We start from the raw sequence: 18,808 nt of genomic DNA, 5'->3' as shown, positions 1-18,808 counted from the left end.
GGACAACCACCTGATGAAGGAGCGTCGCTCCGAAAGCTAGTGCTTCAAATTAAACCTGTTGGACTATAACCTGGTGTTGTGTGACTTTTAACTTTGTCCATTCCAGTCCAACACCGGCTCCTCCAAATCTCAAGAAACCAGTGATGCTTCGGGAGAATCACCCTGTGATGATTTACACACTCCTCAGCCTGTGCTGTCAGAGGACAGTTAGCTTAGTTGGCTGAGTGCAATGCAGAGAGATGCCAGCAGCCCAGGTTTCACCAGCTGAGGTTACTGTTCAACTCCACTGTTCTTAGCTTCACCCCTTGTCTGAGGTGTGGTGACCCTCAGCTTAAGCAGCTACCATTGGTGTGTGCCTCTGATGGGAGAGTAGCCCTATGGGCTGGAAGGACTATGTTAGCTTTATTGTCATGTACAGGTCTGCAATATTCCTCTCTGAGGCTCCACCCAACCAAATACAACTCTCAGATGCTAACATAATGCACCATATTAGTTCTTGGAGCTGTTTAGCTTAAATGCATCGTAATTGGGACATAAGACCACAAGACATAGGAGTGGAAGCAAGGCCATTCGGCCCATCAAGTCCAGTCTGCCATTTAATAATGACTGATAGGCCTTTCAGTGCCACTTACCTGCACTCTCCCTGTAGCTCTTAATTCCTTGCGAGATCAAGATTTTATCAATCTCTGCCTTGAAGACATTTAACGTCCCGGCCTCCACTGCGCTCCGTGGCAATGAATTCCACAGCCCCACCGCTCTCTGGCTGAAGAAACATCTCCTCATTTCCATTCTAAATTGACTCCCTCTAATTCTAAGGCTGTGCCCATGAGTCCTAGTCTCCTCAACTAACAGAAACAACTTCCCAGCGTTCACCCTTTCTAAGCCATGCATTATCTTGTAAGTTTCTATTAGATCTCCCCTCAACCTTCGAAGCTCTAATGATTACAATCCCAGGATCCTCATCAGATCATCAGTCTTATTACTGTCTTGAGGCTGTATCAGACCATAGGCAACATTGGTGTCCAATCTGACCTTGAGATGACCTAACATAACCCTTTGTCTTCTCATCATCCACTCCCATCACTGTATCACTGCCTTTCTACTATCTTCGCCTCCCTCACTTCACTATATAGCTGCTGAAACCCCCTTTTTAACTTCTAAATGTGACTATTCCAACTTTCTGGAGCATACTGCCTGGCCAGCTGTGTTCTTCCAACACCACATTCTCGACTCAGATCTCCAGCATCGTCACTTTCTCCAATTCCAATTCTCTCCTGACCTGTCTCCTATGTTCCACACACCTCACCACATCAAGAGGTCTAATAGAAACTTACAAGACAATGCATGGCTTAGAAGGGGTGAACGCTGGGAAGTTGTTTCTATTAGGCGAGGAGACTAGGACCCGTGGGCACAGCCTTAGAATTAGAGGGAGTCAATTTAGAACAGAAATGAGGAGTCATTTCTTCAGCCAGAGAGCAGTGGGCCTGTGGAATTCATTGCCACAGAGCGCAGTGGAAGCCAGGATGTTAAATGTCTTGCAACAGATCCAAAATCACGGAGTGATCCCCTGGCACTGACCAGCATCAGCTCCCTGTTTGACTCAATTTTAAAAACTCAGCCTTGTGTTCAAACCTGTCTCCATGCCCTCTGCCCTCTCTGCCGCTGTAATATTCTGACAACAACTACTTGTGTCGACACGTTGCCTTTAACATCCCTCTCCCTGGCAACTGTCTGAGGCCAAGCCAGCCTGTTTGCAGTTTTGGGTGCTGTATTCGACCCTGAGGTGACCCTTCAGCAGCAAAACTGCGCCATCACAATGACCTTCCTAGCATTGCCCAGTTCTGCCCCCTGCCTTAGCTGAAAAGCCAACATGGCTGGTAAGGTGGTGGCTGACATCAGCATCACCAGCTCCTTGTTACATCGAGACGTCAATCTCTCCAAGATGGAGTCACGTCTCCCAATCTCCATAAACCTAACCCAATCCAAATCTCTGACACCTGTGTCCTGACTTTGCCATTTAACCATCACCCCTGAGCTTGTTGACCTACATTGGGATCCGGTTGAATAATGCCTTGGTTTTAGAATTGTCATTGCTACTTACAAACTCCCTCCCTCCCTCACCGCCCTCCCTCCCCATTCCTATGATCTCCTCTACGCATTCCTCCAATTCTGGCCTTTTAGAATATTTACTGCAAGGAGAAAGGCCCTTTGGCCCATTATATTTGCACCAGCCATCCTGCAATCCCAATTTTAATCGCTCCACCACTGGTGACCAACATCTTCAGATGGCTAGATTCTAATCTCCAGAATCCCCTCCCTCTCCCTTTCCACCTCTTTGCCTCTTGCTCTGCCTTTAAAAGCTTCTTTAAACGTATCTTTCTGACCATGTTTCTCATCACCTGGCCTAACAACTCCTTACGTGGCGAATTTTGAAAATCTTCTTGAGCCTTTACACCATTATGGGTGCTATATAAATGCTAGTTATTGTTGTTCTTTACCACAAAGCCAGATTTCCGTCAGAAATGTGGTCCCACACCTTCATGAGATGTCAGATTGACCTGATGGGCTGATCATTCCTAGATTTTGCACTGTTTTGGGAGATTGTTTACCTGTGTGTGTTGTGTGTTCAATGGCAATTCTATGTACTTTTGTGTGACAGTAGCTGTGTGCTTCTGTGTCTATTTAGGACTGGGGTGATAACTGGTAGCAGTTGGAAAATGATTAAACCTCCTGCATTTACTCTCTCCCACTTTATCTCTGTTTCTTTGTTTAATCTATCTATCTGTTCATGTGCCTCTCTCTCCTTCTGTGCGTTTCTGCTTCTCTTTACATGCTATGTATGTCTCTCCCCCTCCCTCTACATCTCTGTTCCTCTTTATTCCTCTCCCTGTCTCTCTAACTCTGTGTCTTTCCGTCTCTGCATCCGTCTCTCTTTGTATCTCTTTCTCGCTGTACCTCTCTCTCTTTATTTCTCTCTGTATTTATCTCCCTGTCTCTTTATCTGTTCGAGTCTCTCTATCTCTGTGTCTGTCTGTTTCTGTGTTTGCGAGTGTCTCTCTGTCTCACTCCCATTCACGAATCTGTTTCTCTTTATTTCCCTCTCTATGTTTATCTTTCTACCTCTTTGTCTGCACGTCTTTCTACCTCTGTGTGTCTTTCTCTGTCTGTACGTGTGTCTCCACCCCCTCTCTCTCTGCTTCTGTTTATTTCCCTCTCTCTTTGTTTATTTCTCTATCTCTTTGTCTACATGCGTCTTTCTACTTCTGCGTGTCTCTCTATTTCTGTGCATGTGTGTAAGTGTCTCTCCATTCCATCCATACCTGCTTCTCTTTAATTCTCTCGATGTTTATCTCTATCTTTGTCTGCATGCGTCTTTCTATCTCTGTGTGCCTCTCCGTTTCTGTGCGTGTGTGTGTCTCTCTCTCCACGACTCCACAACCACCTGATGAAGGAGTGTTGCTCCGAAAGCTAGTGTTTCCAAATAAACCTGTTGGACTATAACCTGCTGATGTGTAATTTTTAACTTTGTACACCCCAGTCCAACACCTGCATCTCCAAATCATGGCCTCAGTATCTGTTTTTCTTTATCTCTCTGTTTCTCTGTGTGTCTCTAATCTCACTCTCTCCCTATTGTTGGAAATCTTCCTTGTTGTTTATGTGTGTGTGATACACGTATGTTTGTATGTGTATATACATAAGATGGTGTAGACAATGCAGTTAGGACTGTCAGTTTAGTTTTGCGGCTTATCTTGTCTTTTCTCCAAAAATAAGCCATTAGCTTGCTTCGCTCTTAGTTAATGATAACTAGCCCAGAAAAGGGACCAGAATTGTAGTGAATGTATGAGGAGATAACCATATTGTACGATAAAGCTGTGCTGGCTGTTTCAGTTAACCCTGCCTGATTAAGATTTGAAATGTGAATGTTCACTTGTAGTAGTAAGTCAAATTAAAAATTACTCGGGTGACCCCCACAATGGTTGAATAGTCTGATTAGGAGACAGGGTAGTTGGGCTCAGGGCTGGTTTAATAATATCAGCTCTGAACTCGAACAACTGATAACAGGCAGAAACAAAGAAGCCCTTGACTGAAAGTTGGCTAAAAGGCCAAGGATAGAAACAAAAACACTGCAGATGAAGAAATCCAAAGGAGACAGACAGGAGGCTGGAGGAACACAACAAGCCAGGCAGCACCAGGAGGGACAGGCAGGAGGCTGGAGGAACACAGCAAGCCAGGCAGCATCAGGAGGGACAGGCAGGAGGCTGGAGGAACAAAGCAAGCCAGGCAGCATCAGGAGGGACAGGCAGGAGGCTGGGAGAACACAGCAAGCCAGGCAGCACCAGGAGGGACAGGAAGGAGGCTGGAGGAACACAACAAGCCAGGCAGCATCAGGAGGGACAGGCAGGAGGCTGGGAGAACACAACAAGCCAGGCAGCATCAAGAGGGACAGGCAGGAGGCTGGGAGAACACAGCAAGCCAGGCAGCAACAGGAGGGACAGGCAGGAGACTGGAAGAACAAACAAGCCAGGCAGCATCAGGAGGGACAGGCAGGAGGCTGGAGGAAACAGCCAGCCGGGCAGCGTCAGGAGGGACAGGCAGGAGGCTGGGAGAACACAGCAAGCCAGGCAGCAACAGGAGGGACAGGCAGGAGACTGGAAGAACAAACAAGCCAGGCAGCATCAGGAGGGACAGGCATGAGGCTGGAGGAACACAGCAAGCCAGGCAGCATCAGGAGGTGGAGAAGTCAATTATTTGGATATAACCCCTCTTCAGGTTCTACCTGAAATGGGTGGGCCATGAGTGAGATGTATAAATTTATGAGGAACATAGAAAGGGTAGACAGGAAGGAAGTTGATCCACAGAGGCCAACAGGCATAGATCTTAAAACAGGGGTGGGAGGTTTCAAAGGGATGTGAGGATTTGTTCTTTTACCCAGAGGGTAGTGGGAATCTGGGACTCACTGCCTGTAAGGATGGTTGAGACAGAAAACCTCATGATGTTTAAAAAGTATTTAGATGCGTACTTGCAATGCCAAGATATACAAGATTTTGGGCCAAGTGCTGGAAAATGGGCTTAAATCGTTGTTCTTGGCTGGCACAGACTCGATGGGCCGAACAGCCTATTTCTGTATTGTAGATCTCTGTGATGTTGGAGGCAGTCACAACAAAAGAGGTTGGTCCCTGGGATGAGAGAGTTGCTCTGTAGTACAAGATTGAGTAGATTTAGATTACTTACAGTGTGGAAACAGGCCCTTCGGCCCAACAAGTCCACACCGACCCGCCGAAGCACTACCCACCCATTCCCCTACATTTACCTAACACTATGGGCAATTTAGCATGGCCAATTCACCTGACCCGCACATCTTTGGACTGTGGGAGGAAACCCACGCAGACACGGGGAGAATGTGCAAACTCCACACAGACAGTTGCCTGAGGCGGGAATTGAACCCAGGTCTTTGGCGCTGTGAGGCAGCAGTGCTAACCACTGTGCCACCGTGCCGCCCATAATGGAGTAAATGGTGTCCAACATTCTCTGGAGTTTAGGAGAATGTGATCTTGTTGAAATGTTCAAGATTCTGAAGAGCTGAGAGCGTGGTGCTGGAAAAGCACAGCAGGTCAGGCAGCATCCGAGGAGGGGGAGGGGAATCAATGTTTCGGGCCTAGGCCCTTCATCAGGAATGAGGTTTGTCAGGAGGCTGGCAAGATTCTGAAGTGGCTCCAATAGGGTCAACACTGAGAGGTTGTTCCTGTGGCTCGGGGAATGTAGAGCATGGGGACACAGTCACCGAAAAGGCCAAAGTTATTTCAGTCCAAAATGAGGAGCCATTTCTTCAACCAGAGGATTGTGCATCTTTGGAATTTTTGAGCTGACAGCTGTGAATCCCCCATCATTGAAGATATTTCAAGCTGGGATTCATTGTTCTCTCTGGGAACCGAGGGATGGGGAAGGTGGAGCTGAAGACCAAGTGCAGCTCAGATCATTTCAAAACAAGCTCAAGGGACTGAGTGGTTTATCCTGCCCAGTGCGCGCGCGCGCGCGTGTGTGTGTGTGTGTGTGTGTGTGTTTTCTGCCTCTTCTGTGGGTCTCTCTCTTAACCAACTATCTCTTTTCATGTCTCTTGTCTCCCTTTCTTTGTCTCTCTTTCTTCTGTATTCGCTCTCTGTCTCTCCCTCTGTGCCTCTCTATGTGTCTGTCTCCTTCTATGTGTATCTCTCTGTTTGTACCTGTCTCTTTCTCTATCTGTTTCTGTGTTTCTCACTGTGTCTCCATCTCTCCATTGTTAATCTGTCTCACTTTATGTCTCTGTCTCCCTCTCTGCACTGCTATCTCTGTCTTTCTTCCTCTGTTAAAAATCACACAACACCAGGTTATAGTCCAACAGGTTTAATTGGAAGCACACTAGCTTTCGGAGCGTCGCTCCTTAATCACCTGATGAAAGCTAGTGTGCTTCCAATTAAACTTGTTGGACTATAACCTGGTGTTGTGTGATTTTTAACTTTGTACACCCCAGTCCAATACCGGCATCTCCGAATCATTTCTTCCTCTGTGCCTTCCTGCCACTTTGTGTGCATGGGTCACTGTCTCTCCCTGCCACTCAGTTTCCCTGTTTCTCTGTCTACAAACCTGTGACTCTGTTTGTCTGTCTCTCTCTGTTTCTCTTTGTCTCTATCAATTTGTATCTGTCTGTTTCTCTGTGTTTCTGTCCATCAGCCTGTGCCTCTCTGTCTCTGTCTCTATCAGTTTGTACCTATCTGTTTCTCTGTGTCTCTGTCAGTCAGCCTGTGTCTTTGGCTGTGTCTCTGTCTATCAGTTTGTGCCTCTGTGTATGTGTGAGTGAATCTGTGTGTTTGTCTCTCAGTGTGAATGTGTCTACCTCTGTCTCTGTCCCCCTGTGTATGTAAGTGTGTGTGTGTGTGTGTGAATCTGTGTGTCTGTCTCTCTGTGTGAATGGTCTCCTTCTGTCTCTGTCCCCCTGTGTGTGTGTGTGCATGTGTGTGTGTGAGTGTGAATCTGTGTGTGTGTCTCCGTGTGAATGTGTCTACCTCTGTCTCTGTCCCCCTGTGTGTGTGTAAGTGTGTGTGTGTGTGAGTGAATCTGTGTGTGTCTCCATGTGAATGTGTCTACCTCTGTCTCTGTTCCCCTGTGTGTATGTGTGAATCTGTGTCTGTCTCTCTGTGTGAATGCGTCTACCTCTGTCTCTGTCCCCCTGTGTGTGTGTAAGTGTGTGTGTGTATGTAAGTGTGTGTGTGTGTGTGTGTGTGAATCTGTGTGAATGTGTCTACCTCTGTCTCTGTCCCATGTGTGGGTGGGTGTGTGTGTGTGTGTGTGTCTGTCGGACCCTGCAGCACTTTTATGACACACAGGGATTCGTCAGCGTTCACGTCAGAGGTTGGTCTTTGATGAGAGAGCCGCTGTGTTTTTTCACGCACTGCTGAATAAATAAAGGCAGCGTACTCAGTTTGTACAAGTCCAGAGCTGGGGAGGGGAGTGGGGGGGAAACAGTAACTGCCTTCACTCGGGTCTGTGCCAGAGAGAGGGAAGGTTATCGGAATGGGAGCGGAGAATGTTCCAAACTGCTGATGCACGGAAAACAGAACTTTCTGGGAAAAGTTGTCTCACTCCTTGAACAGTTCGGAACTAGCTGTTTTATTTTTGGTTATTTTGACCGAACAACAAACATTTGAAGATTTATTTTTTGGGAAGAGGGGTTTATTTCTGTGTTTGTTGCAATGTCTCACTCGACCAGCGAGGACTCTGAGCGGACCACGCAACTCAGGCACCTGAACAAGGCAGTGTGTAGGAGTTTATTTGGGAAATTGGACCATGAGGAACTCAGGAAAGATATGAAAACTCAACTGAAGGAGATCAAAAACTCCCACTGCCAGAGGTGGAACTTCGACTTCGAGAACCACAGTCCCCTGGCTGGCAATTATGTCTGGGAGGCGTTGGACTCCAGGGATCTTCCCAGTTTCTACTGGGAATCGCCTGCTTCTCTTCCAAGCGCCGAGGGTGAGGGCAACACGGAGACACTCGAGAGCAGTGGCCGGGCAAAGAAAAACGGGAAAAGTCCCAGGAAAAGCGAGGTCAAAGCCAGTGTCAGGAGCAGAAAGAGGGAGAGCACAACCCCCATAACAGGTCGGTTGGGAGAACCAGGTTTTAAAATACTCTCCTGTCGTGTGTATATGTTTCCAATCCAGTGAGCAAACAGACCTGGGCTGCAACAGACAAGGGAGGAGCCAGTTAAATGGTCACTTGTCCATTTCAGTGTGTGTGTGTGTGTGTGGGGGGGGGGGGGGGGGGGAAATTGCCTGTAAGCCGAAATTGTTTTGTGTTTTTTTTAACAAAAACAATCGGTAGCCTACTCACTTCAAACAGAACACCAAACTAAACAAAAATCTGTCAAGTGATTCGGTGATATTTACAAAACATCTTTAGTTTACTCTTACAGCAGAATTGTGCTGCCTATTTCAGTTTGTTAAAGGGTTGTTTCTTTTAAGCTGTAGTGAATCTAATGTTGAAAAACTTGGAATGTACCCCCCAAAAAATGCCCAATTTATCTGTGGTTTGTAGATTTTGTTTGGGAGGGGGGTGGGAGAGATGTTTAGGGTGGCGGTGAAAATCTAGTTTGGCTGAAGAAACAGGGTCTTTTTTTTATTGGCAGCCCAGCAGTACTTGTTTTGATGAGTGAGTTGGAAGTTTTTTTTCTTGGGGTGGGGACTGGGCTTTACTACACTGCGTGACGCCAGATCTCAATGTTTTCTTTAAAGTTCCAGTCCACACCCTTTTAAAAGCTGCCCCTTTGCAAAATTCAAACGCTGCTTTGACTCAGCGATGTCAGATCTTCCCTTTCTACTTCTGCAGATTTCTTCCCGAGACGCAAGAGGATTGTCAGCTCCAAGTCTTTGATTCCCAGAGAGTCAACTCCACGGAAAAGATTCCGGTAAACTCAGCCAGGGCACTTGAGGGAGAGAAAGGTGAGTCTGAAATGTAAAGCCAGGATTTGGAAATCCAAAGTACTGGGGAATTCTATCAGCTCATGTGATTTTGTGATCAGAATACACACGACCATTATCAATCGTTTTCGACTGTTATGTCTGACAAGTTTGAAAAAATTCAATTTTCCCTAATAATAATTTCTATGGTAAAAACGATTTGGTGTCAGAGTTATGCAGCACGGAAACCGACTCTTCAGGTCCCACCTATTCACGCTGACCAGATATCCTAGTCTGACCATTTGCCAGCATTTGGCCCATATCCCTCTAAATTCTTCCTATTTGTATACCCATCCAGATGCCATCCAACTGTTGTAATCCCTGTATTGTTTTTTATGCATCCATGAGTTGTGGGTTCATACTTGTACTCATCCCTAATTGCCACAGAGAAGGTGGTGGCGAGCTGCATCTTTGGCCAGTTTAATCCTGGGGGTGTAATTGCACCCATAGTGCTGTTCGGGAAGAGGTCCCAGGATTTTGACCGAATGAACAGCAATATATTTCCAAGTCAAGATGGTGAGTGACTTGGAGGGGAACTTGCACGGGGTGGTGTTCCCGTGTATCAGTTCCCCTTGTCCTTCTAGATGGTAGTGGTTGTGGATTTGTTGTTGCAGTGATGAGCTGCTGTGGTCTATCTATTAGAAGGTCAAGTTTTGCAAAAGTGATTTTTGAAGTAAATAAAGTCAAATTAGAACAGTGGGGGAAATTTATGACTTAAGATAAGTGGTCACTTGAGAAGGGATGAATTCCTAACAGATATTGAGTCTGAAATGATTGACAGTGGCTCTGGGTAATCTACACAAACACCATATATACACACACACACATACTCATGTGTGTGTGTATATATAATATATATGTGTGTGTGTGTGTATATACACGCACATATATACACCCACATACAAACACACATACACACACATGTACACATATATATACATGCACATAAACAGACACAAACATGCACACACATAAATACATGCACATTTAAAAACCTATATACACACACACACACACACACACACACACACACGTATTCAAACACACACACACGTCTCCTCTCCCAGACACCCTACTTGGATTGTGGTTAAGATTCCTCACGTATCACATTATCACTGCCTTGCTCCCTCTCCCCCAAATTTCCAACCCAGCATTGTAGGAAGTAGCAGGAATGAGCAGCCTATTCCTGGGAAGGGCTGGGAGGGTAGAGAGGGTGGGGAGTGTAATGGGATTGAGTGTGACAGGGAAATGGGAGGAGTTCTTTGCAGGAGCTCCCCCTACTGTGGACTCTCCAGTGTTTGTTACTGAGATGCTCAGACTGGAGGGACCTGCTTATCATTGTTGCTAAACTCTCAGTTTACCCCAGATTTTCAATCAGTTCCTCACCCCTGTCAATGCCAGCACTCAATCTGTGAAAATAAAACAAAAGAACCACGGATGCTGGAAATCAGAAACAAAAACTGCTGGAAAAGCTCGGCAGGTCTGGCAGCATCTGTGGAGAGAAAGCAGGGTAAGCATTTCTGGTCGAAGTTCCCCAGAACTGAGGGAGGATTACTTGACCTGTAAAGGTTAACTCTGATTTCTCAATCTGTGGGTGTCATTGGCAAGGCCAGTATTTGTTGTCCACCCCTACTTGCCCTTGAAATGAGTGACTTGTCAAGCCATGTCAGAGAGCACTTAAAGATTCAAGCATTTGCTGTGGGTCTGTAGTCACACACAGGACAGATCTTTCCTCCCTAAAGCACACCAGTGAACCTGATGAGATTTTACACACTTTCTGAAGAGTGATCTGATGAAGAGTCATATTGGATTCAAAACATCAGCTCTGTTTCTCTCTCCACAGAGACCTACTGAGTTTCTCCAGCCTTTTTCACTTCGGAAAGCCAACATCTGCAGTATTTTCCTTTAATCTGAGGGTTTGTGCTACGCTTTGTGACACTTTGGGCGTATTATTTATTTAATTCCACCAAATTTCCGGTTTTGTTTCTGATTTCCAGCATCTGCGCCTCTTTTGTTTCATTTCCACCGATTGAGTGCTGGCATCGACAGGGTGAGAAACTGACGGTAACTTTTCAAATCAGGGGTAAAACGAGAGTTTAGCAACAATAATAACAATGATGGAGTTTGAAATTCTGATGATGGGCCACTGAACTGGAAGCATTAATTGTTTCCTCTTCATAGACGCAGCCAGGATTAGAGTGGTGCTAGAAAAACACAGCAGGTCAGGCAGGATCCGAGGAGCAGGAAAACTGACGTTTCATCAGAAAATACACATATATACACATACACACATATATACACACACGTATATGCATATATATGTGCATATACACATTCACACACATATAGACATACACACACACACATACACACGTATACACATATATACGCATACATATACACATACACGCATACACATATATACACATATACGCATGCATATATACACACATACATACACACACATACACACATATACAAGCCCTTCATCATTATCTTGACTCTAATCTCTAGCATTTGCAGTACCCACTTCCACCACAGACACAGCCAGACCTACTGTGGTTCTCCAGCACTTTCCGTTTTGGTTTTTATTTCAGGTGCCCACAGCATTAGCCTCAGGATTACTAATCCAGTGACTTTATCGCTACACCACATTTTGATTTGTCAAACGCAATATTTCCCATCGGCTGCTGTGAAGTGGTGTTACCCTAAACATGTGTCTGGCAACTTGTTTGGTTCAGGCAACTTGCAAAAGTCAAATTGCTCTGAACCGAGGGCTGCTGGGTCTGGTTTAAGACATTCCTGCTGCTGAGATGGTGAAAGGTAGACCACCATGGAAAGGAATCAGCAGCTGTTTCTGATCCTTCTCCCTTTCCTGTTGCCTCCACACCAATCCCAGCCTCTGATCACACCAGCATATGTTCCATATGGGGATAGGTAAAGTGGGAACATTTGCCCAAATGAACAAGAGGAGGCCACTCAGCCCTTCCAGCCTACTCAGCCGTTCAATAATGGCTGATCTCAAATCCATGATTCATCCTTCCCCTTCCCCCATCTGCACTTCAAATCCTGCAATTGTTCCTCAATTTAACAACCCCTTTCCAACTGTTTTTGTCAGGGTACAGACAGAGGGTTGGCAATAAGGTAAGAAGTGACAGCGTTCTGGCCCACACAGTTGAATAGCACACTGAGTGCCAACCTTACAGACTCTCACATGTCTGCTTGCATGAGATATGGGGGGAAGGGGGATGCAGTAAGTGGTCTCTGCTTCCCATCAAGGAGATTTTCTTTGACGTAAAAAAGGACATCTTTTTATGTCATAGATGCTCTCCCATTATCCAAGTTCCGCAATGAAACCGGATTTTAAAATGCACTTTGGGTTTTGGTTTTGAAAATTTGAGAAAGTGATTGAATTTTGCAGGAGATAGCAATGTCCCTCATTGTTCCCTCCCCAGGTCACTGCTCATTCCTTTCCCACTCAGTGGGGTGATCACTAACACCACTCGGCACGGTGGCACAGTGGTTAGCACTGCTGCCTCACAGTGCCTGAGACCTGGGTTCAATTCCTGACTCAGGCGACTGACTGTGTGGAATTTGCATGTTCTCCCCGTGTCTGCGTGGGTTTCCTCTGGGTGCTCCGGTTTCCTCCCACAGTCCAAAGATGTGTGGGTCAGGTGAATTGGCCATGCTAAATTGCCCGTAGTGTCAGGTAAGGGTGGGTTGCGCTTTGGCGGGTCGGTTTGGACTTGTTGGGCCGAAGGGCCTGTTTCCACACTGTAAGTAATCTAATCATCTTTAATTTCCCACTCTCTGTTCGGAATGGGGGACAGGTGAGAAATCAGTATCAGTGAAGCATTTCTTTTTCTTCATGAAGGCTGGCGTTTAAAACTCAAGAATTGGGATCACAAGATCAGACCTTCTCCCATTGTCCAGAACGTTAGGCCAAATGCCTTCAAGCTACGCACTGAAAATTGTGAAATGATTTCTCTTTTTGTTTTGATCTGTCACAGCCAGGATCTGTTGCTAACCAGGCTGGGGAATTTGCAGAAGTGTTCGAAAGGAGTAGAGGCAAGCAGGGGAGAGGGCTTAGGGAGGAGACCTGGATCTCGGGCAGGAGTGTACTGCCACTGACGGTGGGGTGGGATGAGCAGGAAGTCAGAGTTGGGAGGAGCAAAGAGATCTCAAGAAGGCAGAATGGGCTTGTAGGATCAGGGGAGGGGTTTAAAGGGTAAGGGGTGGGGCTTGCCAGGTTAGGGGTGGGGCTTGCCAGGTCAGGGGTGGGGCTGAGTGAAACAGGGGTAGGGCTTGCAGAATCTGGGATAGAGGGATTAGATTAGATTGGATTAGATTACTTACAGTGTGGAAACAGGCCCTTCGGCCCAACAAGTCCACACCGACCCGCCGAAGCGCAACCCACCCTTACCTAACATTACGGGCAATTTAGCATGGCCAATTCACCTGACCCGCACATCTTTGGACTGTGGGAGGAAACCAGAGCACCCGGAGGAAACCCACGCAGACATGGGGAGAACGTGCAAACTCCACACAGGGAGCAGGACAGTGCATGGAAAGATTTGAGCCTCATACAAGTAGTGTATGACATGGTGTAAAGGCACCGCAACTCTTGTAATAATTCTCCTTGGTATGTTTGTTAGCTAGACACAAGGCCAATGATGCTCAAGTTTGTAAATAATGATGTTCCATTTATATCTTTCAGATACTTTTTGCTTTTGGTTTTTCAATAAACTGACGCTCTGAAACAACTCCTACTCAGGTCAAAGTTAATCTGATCCTGAATGCGATAAAAGCCTGAGTGGGAGACTCCAAAAAGAGCAGAAGATCATTCCCAAACATCTGCATTGGGAGTCGATGTAGAGTCCATGTTCCGGAAACACTGTCGGCTCATCTGTGACCTCCTCGTGTGAAGAACCTTCCAGAGTCAAAACTGTACAATAATTCGCTGACACCTCCTTACCATAAAGTACAACCCAGGGCAATCTCCACGTCGAACATGCTGAAGACCATTGACAGCTGACGCTGCTGGCTTTATTTGGCTGGGAGTCACAAAACAGGTCTGCTGCCTCAACTGGAGTCAAGGGGGAAGCTCTGGTGAACATTGTGGTGGTGAAATGTACTTTGAGGTGGTTGATGTGAGTGCTGCAATAAGGAATCAGGGTTTGCATTGATGTAGCATCACCCTAGATTTAACCTGGTGCTGTACCTGACTTGACCTACTGCTTTATTTACTAACTAGTGGAGGTGCCAATGCTGGACAAAGTCAGAAGTCACCCAACACCAGGTTATAGTCCGTCAACAGATGAAGGAGCAGTACTCGGAAAGCTTGTGAATTCAAGTAAACCTGTTGAATTATAACATGATGTCATGTGACTTCTGACGGTTTACTAACGAGTGGCCAGTAATATGTAGCTCATGAATGCTATGATATGTATACAGATACAGAGGGAGATGTGAGTGTGCCGTATGTCATGATACACCATGTTGAGTGTGCACTAGAATATTGTCAATGGACATTTCTGTTTTCCACTTCTCTGACATTATCCAAACATGTGAGAGGTCCTGCAGCTAAGATAAAACTATCCAGGAGTATATATGAAGCCTTGCATCAGTCTGGAGTATTACTGAAACTGTGATAAGTGAAGCATTTAGCTTTTTGGTGTGTGGGGCAGTGGGAGGTTAAACACAGACCTTGGCTTTGTTCCACTGAGGGAACTTTGATTTAACAAATGGAATCTCTGCATTTGTGCTAAGCTGCGATTTCGTCATTGCTATTTTGATAACTGAATAGCTGCTCTGACTGGTCGTGCTCAGCACAGGCGTTGTCCACCTCAGCAAGAAAATAAAATTCCAAAATCCAACAATGGGGCAGTGCCAAAAAGAGTCCAGTTCCAGAGTCACCACAAACAGGTTGTGTCTTCCATGACTGTGAAAAGACCTGTAAATTTCCACATGGGGCTCGACCCAAAGATGACCAGGGAATACAAATCTTGTAAAATATGTGCCTGAAAATAAAATTAGCCTGACGATGTGACAAAAAGACTCTGAACCACCAGAATTCGGAAAATGTTAAAAGTTTAGCAAACGGGGATCTTTGTAAAATCCTGTAAAATAAGGGTGGGGTGGGGGAGATAGCTCTATAAATTATATTATGTTTAAGTTGCATACAGTTCATGTAAACACTATTGTAACTGATGTTGCAGGATGAAGACATTGTGTATAACTCAAGATTTGTTTTGGTTGCATGTGAATTCACAAGACAATAGAACAGTCATCCTGAAACAGAATTGTTTTAGCGGTTAACAACTCAATGGGATTGATACTTAAATAAAGCAATTGCATTTTTTTGAACTTGGTACAAAGTCATGTCTGTGTGCCTCCTTTTTCCTTTTGTATAACTTCCTTCTCCTTCCCAATGAGAATCGGATGGCATTGGAGCAAGTGCAGGAAAGATCCACAAGAATGGGGCAGCACGGTGGCTCAGTGGTTAGCACTGCTGTCTCACAGCACCAGGGGCCCGGGTTCAATTCCTGCCTCGCCGCAACTGTGTGTACGGAGTTTGCACATTCTCCCCGTGTCTGCGTGGGTTTGCTCCGGTTTCCTCCCAAAGTCCAAATACGTGCAAGTTAAGTGAATTGGCCGTCCTAAATTGCCTGTACTGTTAGGTGGATTAGTCAGGGGTAAATGTAGGGGGGGGGTGGTTTCTCTTCGGAGGGTCGGTGTGGACTTGTTGGGTCAAAAGGCCTGTTTCCATGCTGTAGGTAATCTAATCAATCCTTGCAGGAATAAGGGCCTTCAGTTGTGTAGATCAATTCGTAAAGCTGGGGCTGGTCTCCTTGGGAGGATTGCAGAAACTTTGATCTTTTATTCTCTAATTGCGATGTTATTAGACACCACGGTGGCACAGTGGTTAGCACTGCTGCCTCACAGCGCCAGAGACCTGGGTTCAATTCCCGCCTCAGGCAGCTGTCTGCGTGGAGTTTGCACATTCTCCCCATGTCTGCGTGGGTTACTTCCAGGTGCTCCGGTTTCCTCCCACAGTCCAAAAATGTGCAGGTTAGATAAATTGGCCATGCTAAATTGCCCCTAGTGTTAGGTGGAGGGGTAAATGTAGGGGAATGGGTTTGGGTGGGTTGCTCTTCGGAGGGTTGGTGTGGATTTGTTGGGCTGAAGGGCCTGTTTTCACATTGTAAGTAATCTAATCTAAAACCTCTGGAGTAGGTGGTACTTGAACCCAAGCCTCCTGACTGGACTCATGCTCAATAGCTAAACGGATTAACAGCCCAGTTAGGAAAGACCATATTACACAGCGAGTGGTTCGGGTCCTGAATTGAATGTGGTGGGGGCAGATTTGTGGTGTCCAAGATGGGATGAAATAATTGGGGAAAATTTTAGTGGAGTCCTCAGGAGAAAGCAGCTAGCGAGGAAATGGCTGATTGACTGCTCAAACATGATGGGCTGCATAGCCTGCTACAATGACATACCCTTCAGGAGCCCTTGCCTGGGGGTCGAACTGGGTCTGCAGCTGTTGGATTTTGTCACTGGCAGAGTCTCGTTCTTCAAACCTCAGCTATTTAAAAGCGTAAGTCCTCCTTGTCAGGTGTCAATGGCTGTCGGGAATATTGAATTCCTCAAAATGCTCTGTTTCCAACCTCATTTGCCTCCACCTTTCCTCAGTTCAGGGGCTCTGCACCAAGTGCACAGCATAGGCCAGATTTTATGTTAATCCAAAAAGGACTGTTTGTCCTGCTTGGCTCAGTACCACACTATTGTAGGCAAAAGTGAGGACTGCAGATGCTGGAAATTAGAGTCTAGAGTGTGGTGCTGGAAAAGCACAGCAGGTCAGGCAGCATCCGAGGAGCAGGAGAATCGACATTTTGGGTACCGCATTTCTAATGTAGGGTTTATAGCCAGATTTTCCTGCTTCTCAGATGCTGCCTGACCTGCTGTGCATTTCCAACACCACACTCTTGACCGCACTGTTAGATTCATTGGGAGGCGATGGCCTAGTGGAATTATCATTGGACTGTTAATACACAGCCCCAGCATACGTTCTGGGATCAAAAAAAGAAATTGCTGGAAAAGCACAGCAGGTCTGACAGCATTCGTGGAGAAAAATCAAGAGTAAACATTTCGGGTCAAGAGACTCTTCCTCAGAAACTTGGTAGGGTTCAGAAAAGATTTACAAGGATGTTGCCAGGGTTCGAGGGTTTGAGCTATAGGGAGAGGCCAAACAGGCTGGGGCTGTTTTCCCTGGAGCATCGAAGGCTGAGGGATGACCTTATAGAGGTTTATAAAATCATGAGGGGCATGGATAGGATAAATAGACAATATTTTTTTTTCCCTGGAGTGAGAGAGTCCAGAACTAGAGGGCAAAGATTTATGGTGAGAGGGGAAAGATATAAAAGGGACCTAAGGGGCAATGTTTTCACGCAGAGGGTGGTACGTGTATGGAATGAGCTGCCAGGGGAAGTGGTGGAGGCTGGTACATTTACACCATTTAAAAGGCATCTGGATGGGGATATGAATAGGAAGGGTTAGAGGGTTATGGAACAAGTACTCGCAAATGGGACTAGATTGGGTTGGGATATCTGGTCGGCATGGACAAGTTGGACCGAAGGGTCTGCTTCCATGTTGTATATCTCCATGACTCTATGACCCTTCCTCAGAACCCAAAACGCTAACTCTGATTTCTCCCACTGATGCTGCCAGGCCAGCTGAACGATATCAGCGATTTTCTATTTTTGTTTCTGATTTACAGCATTTGCAGTTCTTTCAGTTTTTATGTTCTGGGGATCTGGGTTAAATCCCACCATGGCAGATGATAGAAGGTTTTTAAAAGTATCTGGAGTTAAGAGTCTGATTAAACCGTTATCAATTGTCAAGGAATGACACATCTGGTTCACCAATGTCCTTTAGGGAAGGAAATTACCATCCATACCTGCTCTGGCCTCCATGTGACTCCAGACCCACAGCAATGTGATTGATTTTGAATTGCCCTCTGGAGAATTTGGGATGGGCTGACCCAGCCAACAACACCTTCATCTTGTGAATGAATACAATGAACTGCGTTGAAGCACTTGGAGAGTCTGACTGAGGTACACCTTGATGACTGCTGAGCCTAGCTTAGAACAAAATCTTCCCACTCTCTGTGGCTTCACTACACTATAGTTTAGCTACCTAGCAGCACTCTGATAGCTTGTACTTCCAAATAGCCAGGCGTTGTGTGATTTTTAACTTTGTCCACTTCAGTTCAACACTTGTGCCTCCACATCATGACACTTTAGACAATCTCTGTTCCATTGTGGGCTTCTGTAAGGAAAAACCATGGGGTAGCAGAATCGATGAGGCATCCATCGATTTGTTCACAGATTGGCTACAAATAGTCTGCATAGAGGAATGATTTGGTGGAGCCGGCGTTGAACTGGGGTGTACAATGTTAAAAATCACACAACACCAGATTATAGTCCAACAGGTTTATTTGGAAGCACTAGCTTTCAGAGCGCTGCTCCTGATGACAACCACCTGATGAGGGAGCCGTGCTCCGAAAGCTAGTGCTTCCAATTAAACCTGTTAGACTGTAACCTGTAGTGTGTGATGTTCAATTTCACAGAGGAGAATAATGTTTCTTTTATGCATTTGTGGATTATAGAGCTCACTGACTAGGCTAGAATTTACCATTGATCCCTAAGTGTGGAGAAAGTGAGGTCTGCAGATGCTGGAGATCAGAGCTGAAAATATGTTGCTGGAAAAGCGCAGCAGGTCAGGCAGCATCCAAGGAACAGGAGATTCAACATTTCGGG

The 18,808-nt window shown here is 46.0% G+C and overlaps 1 protein-coding gene across 1 annotated transcript; it reads left to right on the top strand.

The window, feature by feature from the left end:
- The first annotated feature begins 7,482 nt into the window (after nucleotides 1-7,482).
- LOC132831307 (cyclin-dependent kinase inhibitor 1B-like) lies at nucleotides 7,483-15,367 on the top strand. The gene is made up of 3 exons (XM_060849366.1): nucleotides 7,483-8,133; nucleotides 8,860-8,972; nucleotides 13,708-15,367. Exons 1-2 carry the CDS (start codon nucleotides 7,728-7,730, stop codon nucleotides 8,940-8,942), a joined length of 489 nt encoding a protein of 162 aa, XP_060705349.1. The 5' UTR covers nucleotides 7,483-7,727; the 3' UTR covers nucleotides 8,943-8,972; nucleotides 13,708-15,367.
- Nucleotides 15,368-18,808: the final 3,441 nt, after the last annotated feature.

This window comes from Hemiscyllium ocellatum, chromosome 33 (genome assembly GCF_020745735.1).
Source record: "Hemiscyllium ocellatum isolate sHemOce1 chromosome 33, sHemOce1.pat.X.cur, whole genome shotgun sequence".
Lineage (NCBI taxonomy): Eukaryota > Metazoa > Chordata > Chondrichthyes > Orectolobiformes > Hemiscylliidae > Hemiscyllium > Hemiscyllium ocellatum.
The sequence above is the reverse complement of the archived record's forward strand: the minus strand, read 5'-3'. Positions and strand labels throughout refer to the sequence as shown.

Excerpts from the sequence above, each read along its gene's own strand:
- LOC132831307 (XM_060849366.1), top strand. The coding sequence starts at position 7,728 with ATGTCTCACTCGACCAGCGAGGACTCTGAGCGGACCACGCAACTCAGG. Across the intron at positions 8,134-8,859 it reads GAGCACAACCCCCATAACAG|ATTTCTTCCCGAGACGCAAG; the intron begins GTCGGTTGGGAG and ends CTACTTCTGCAG.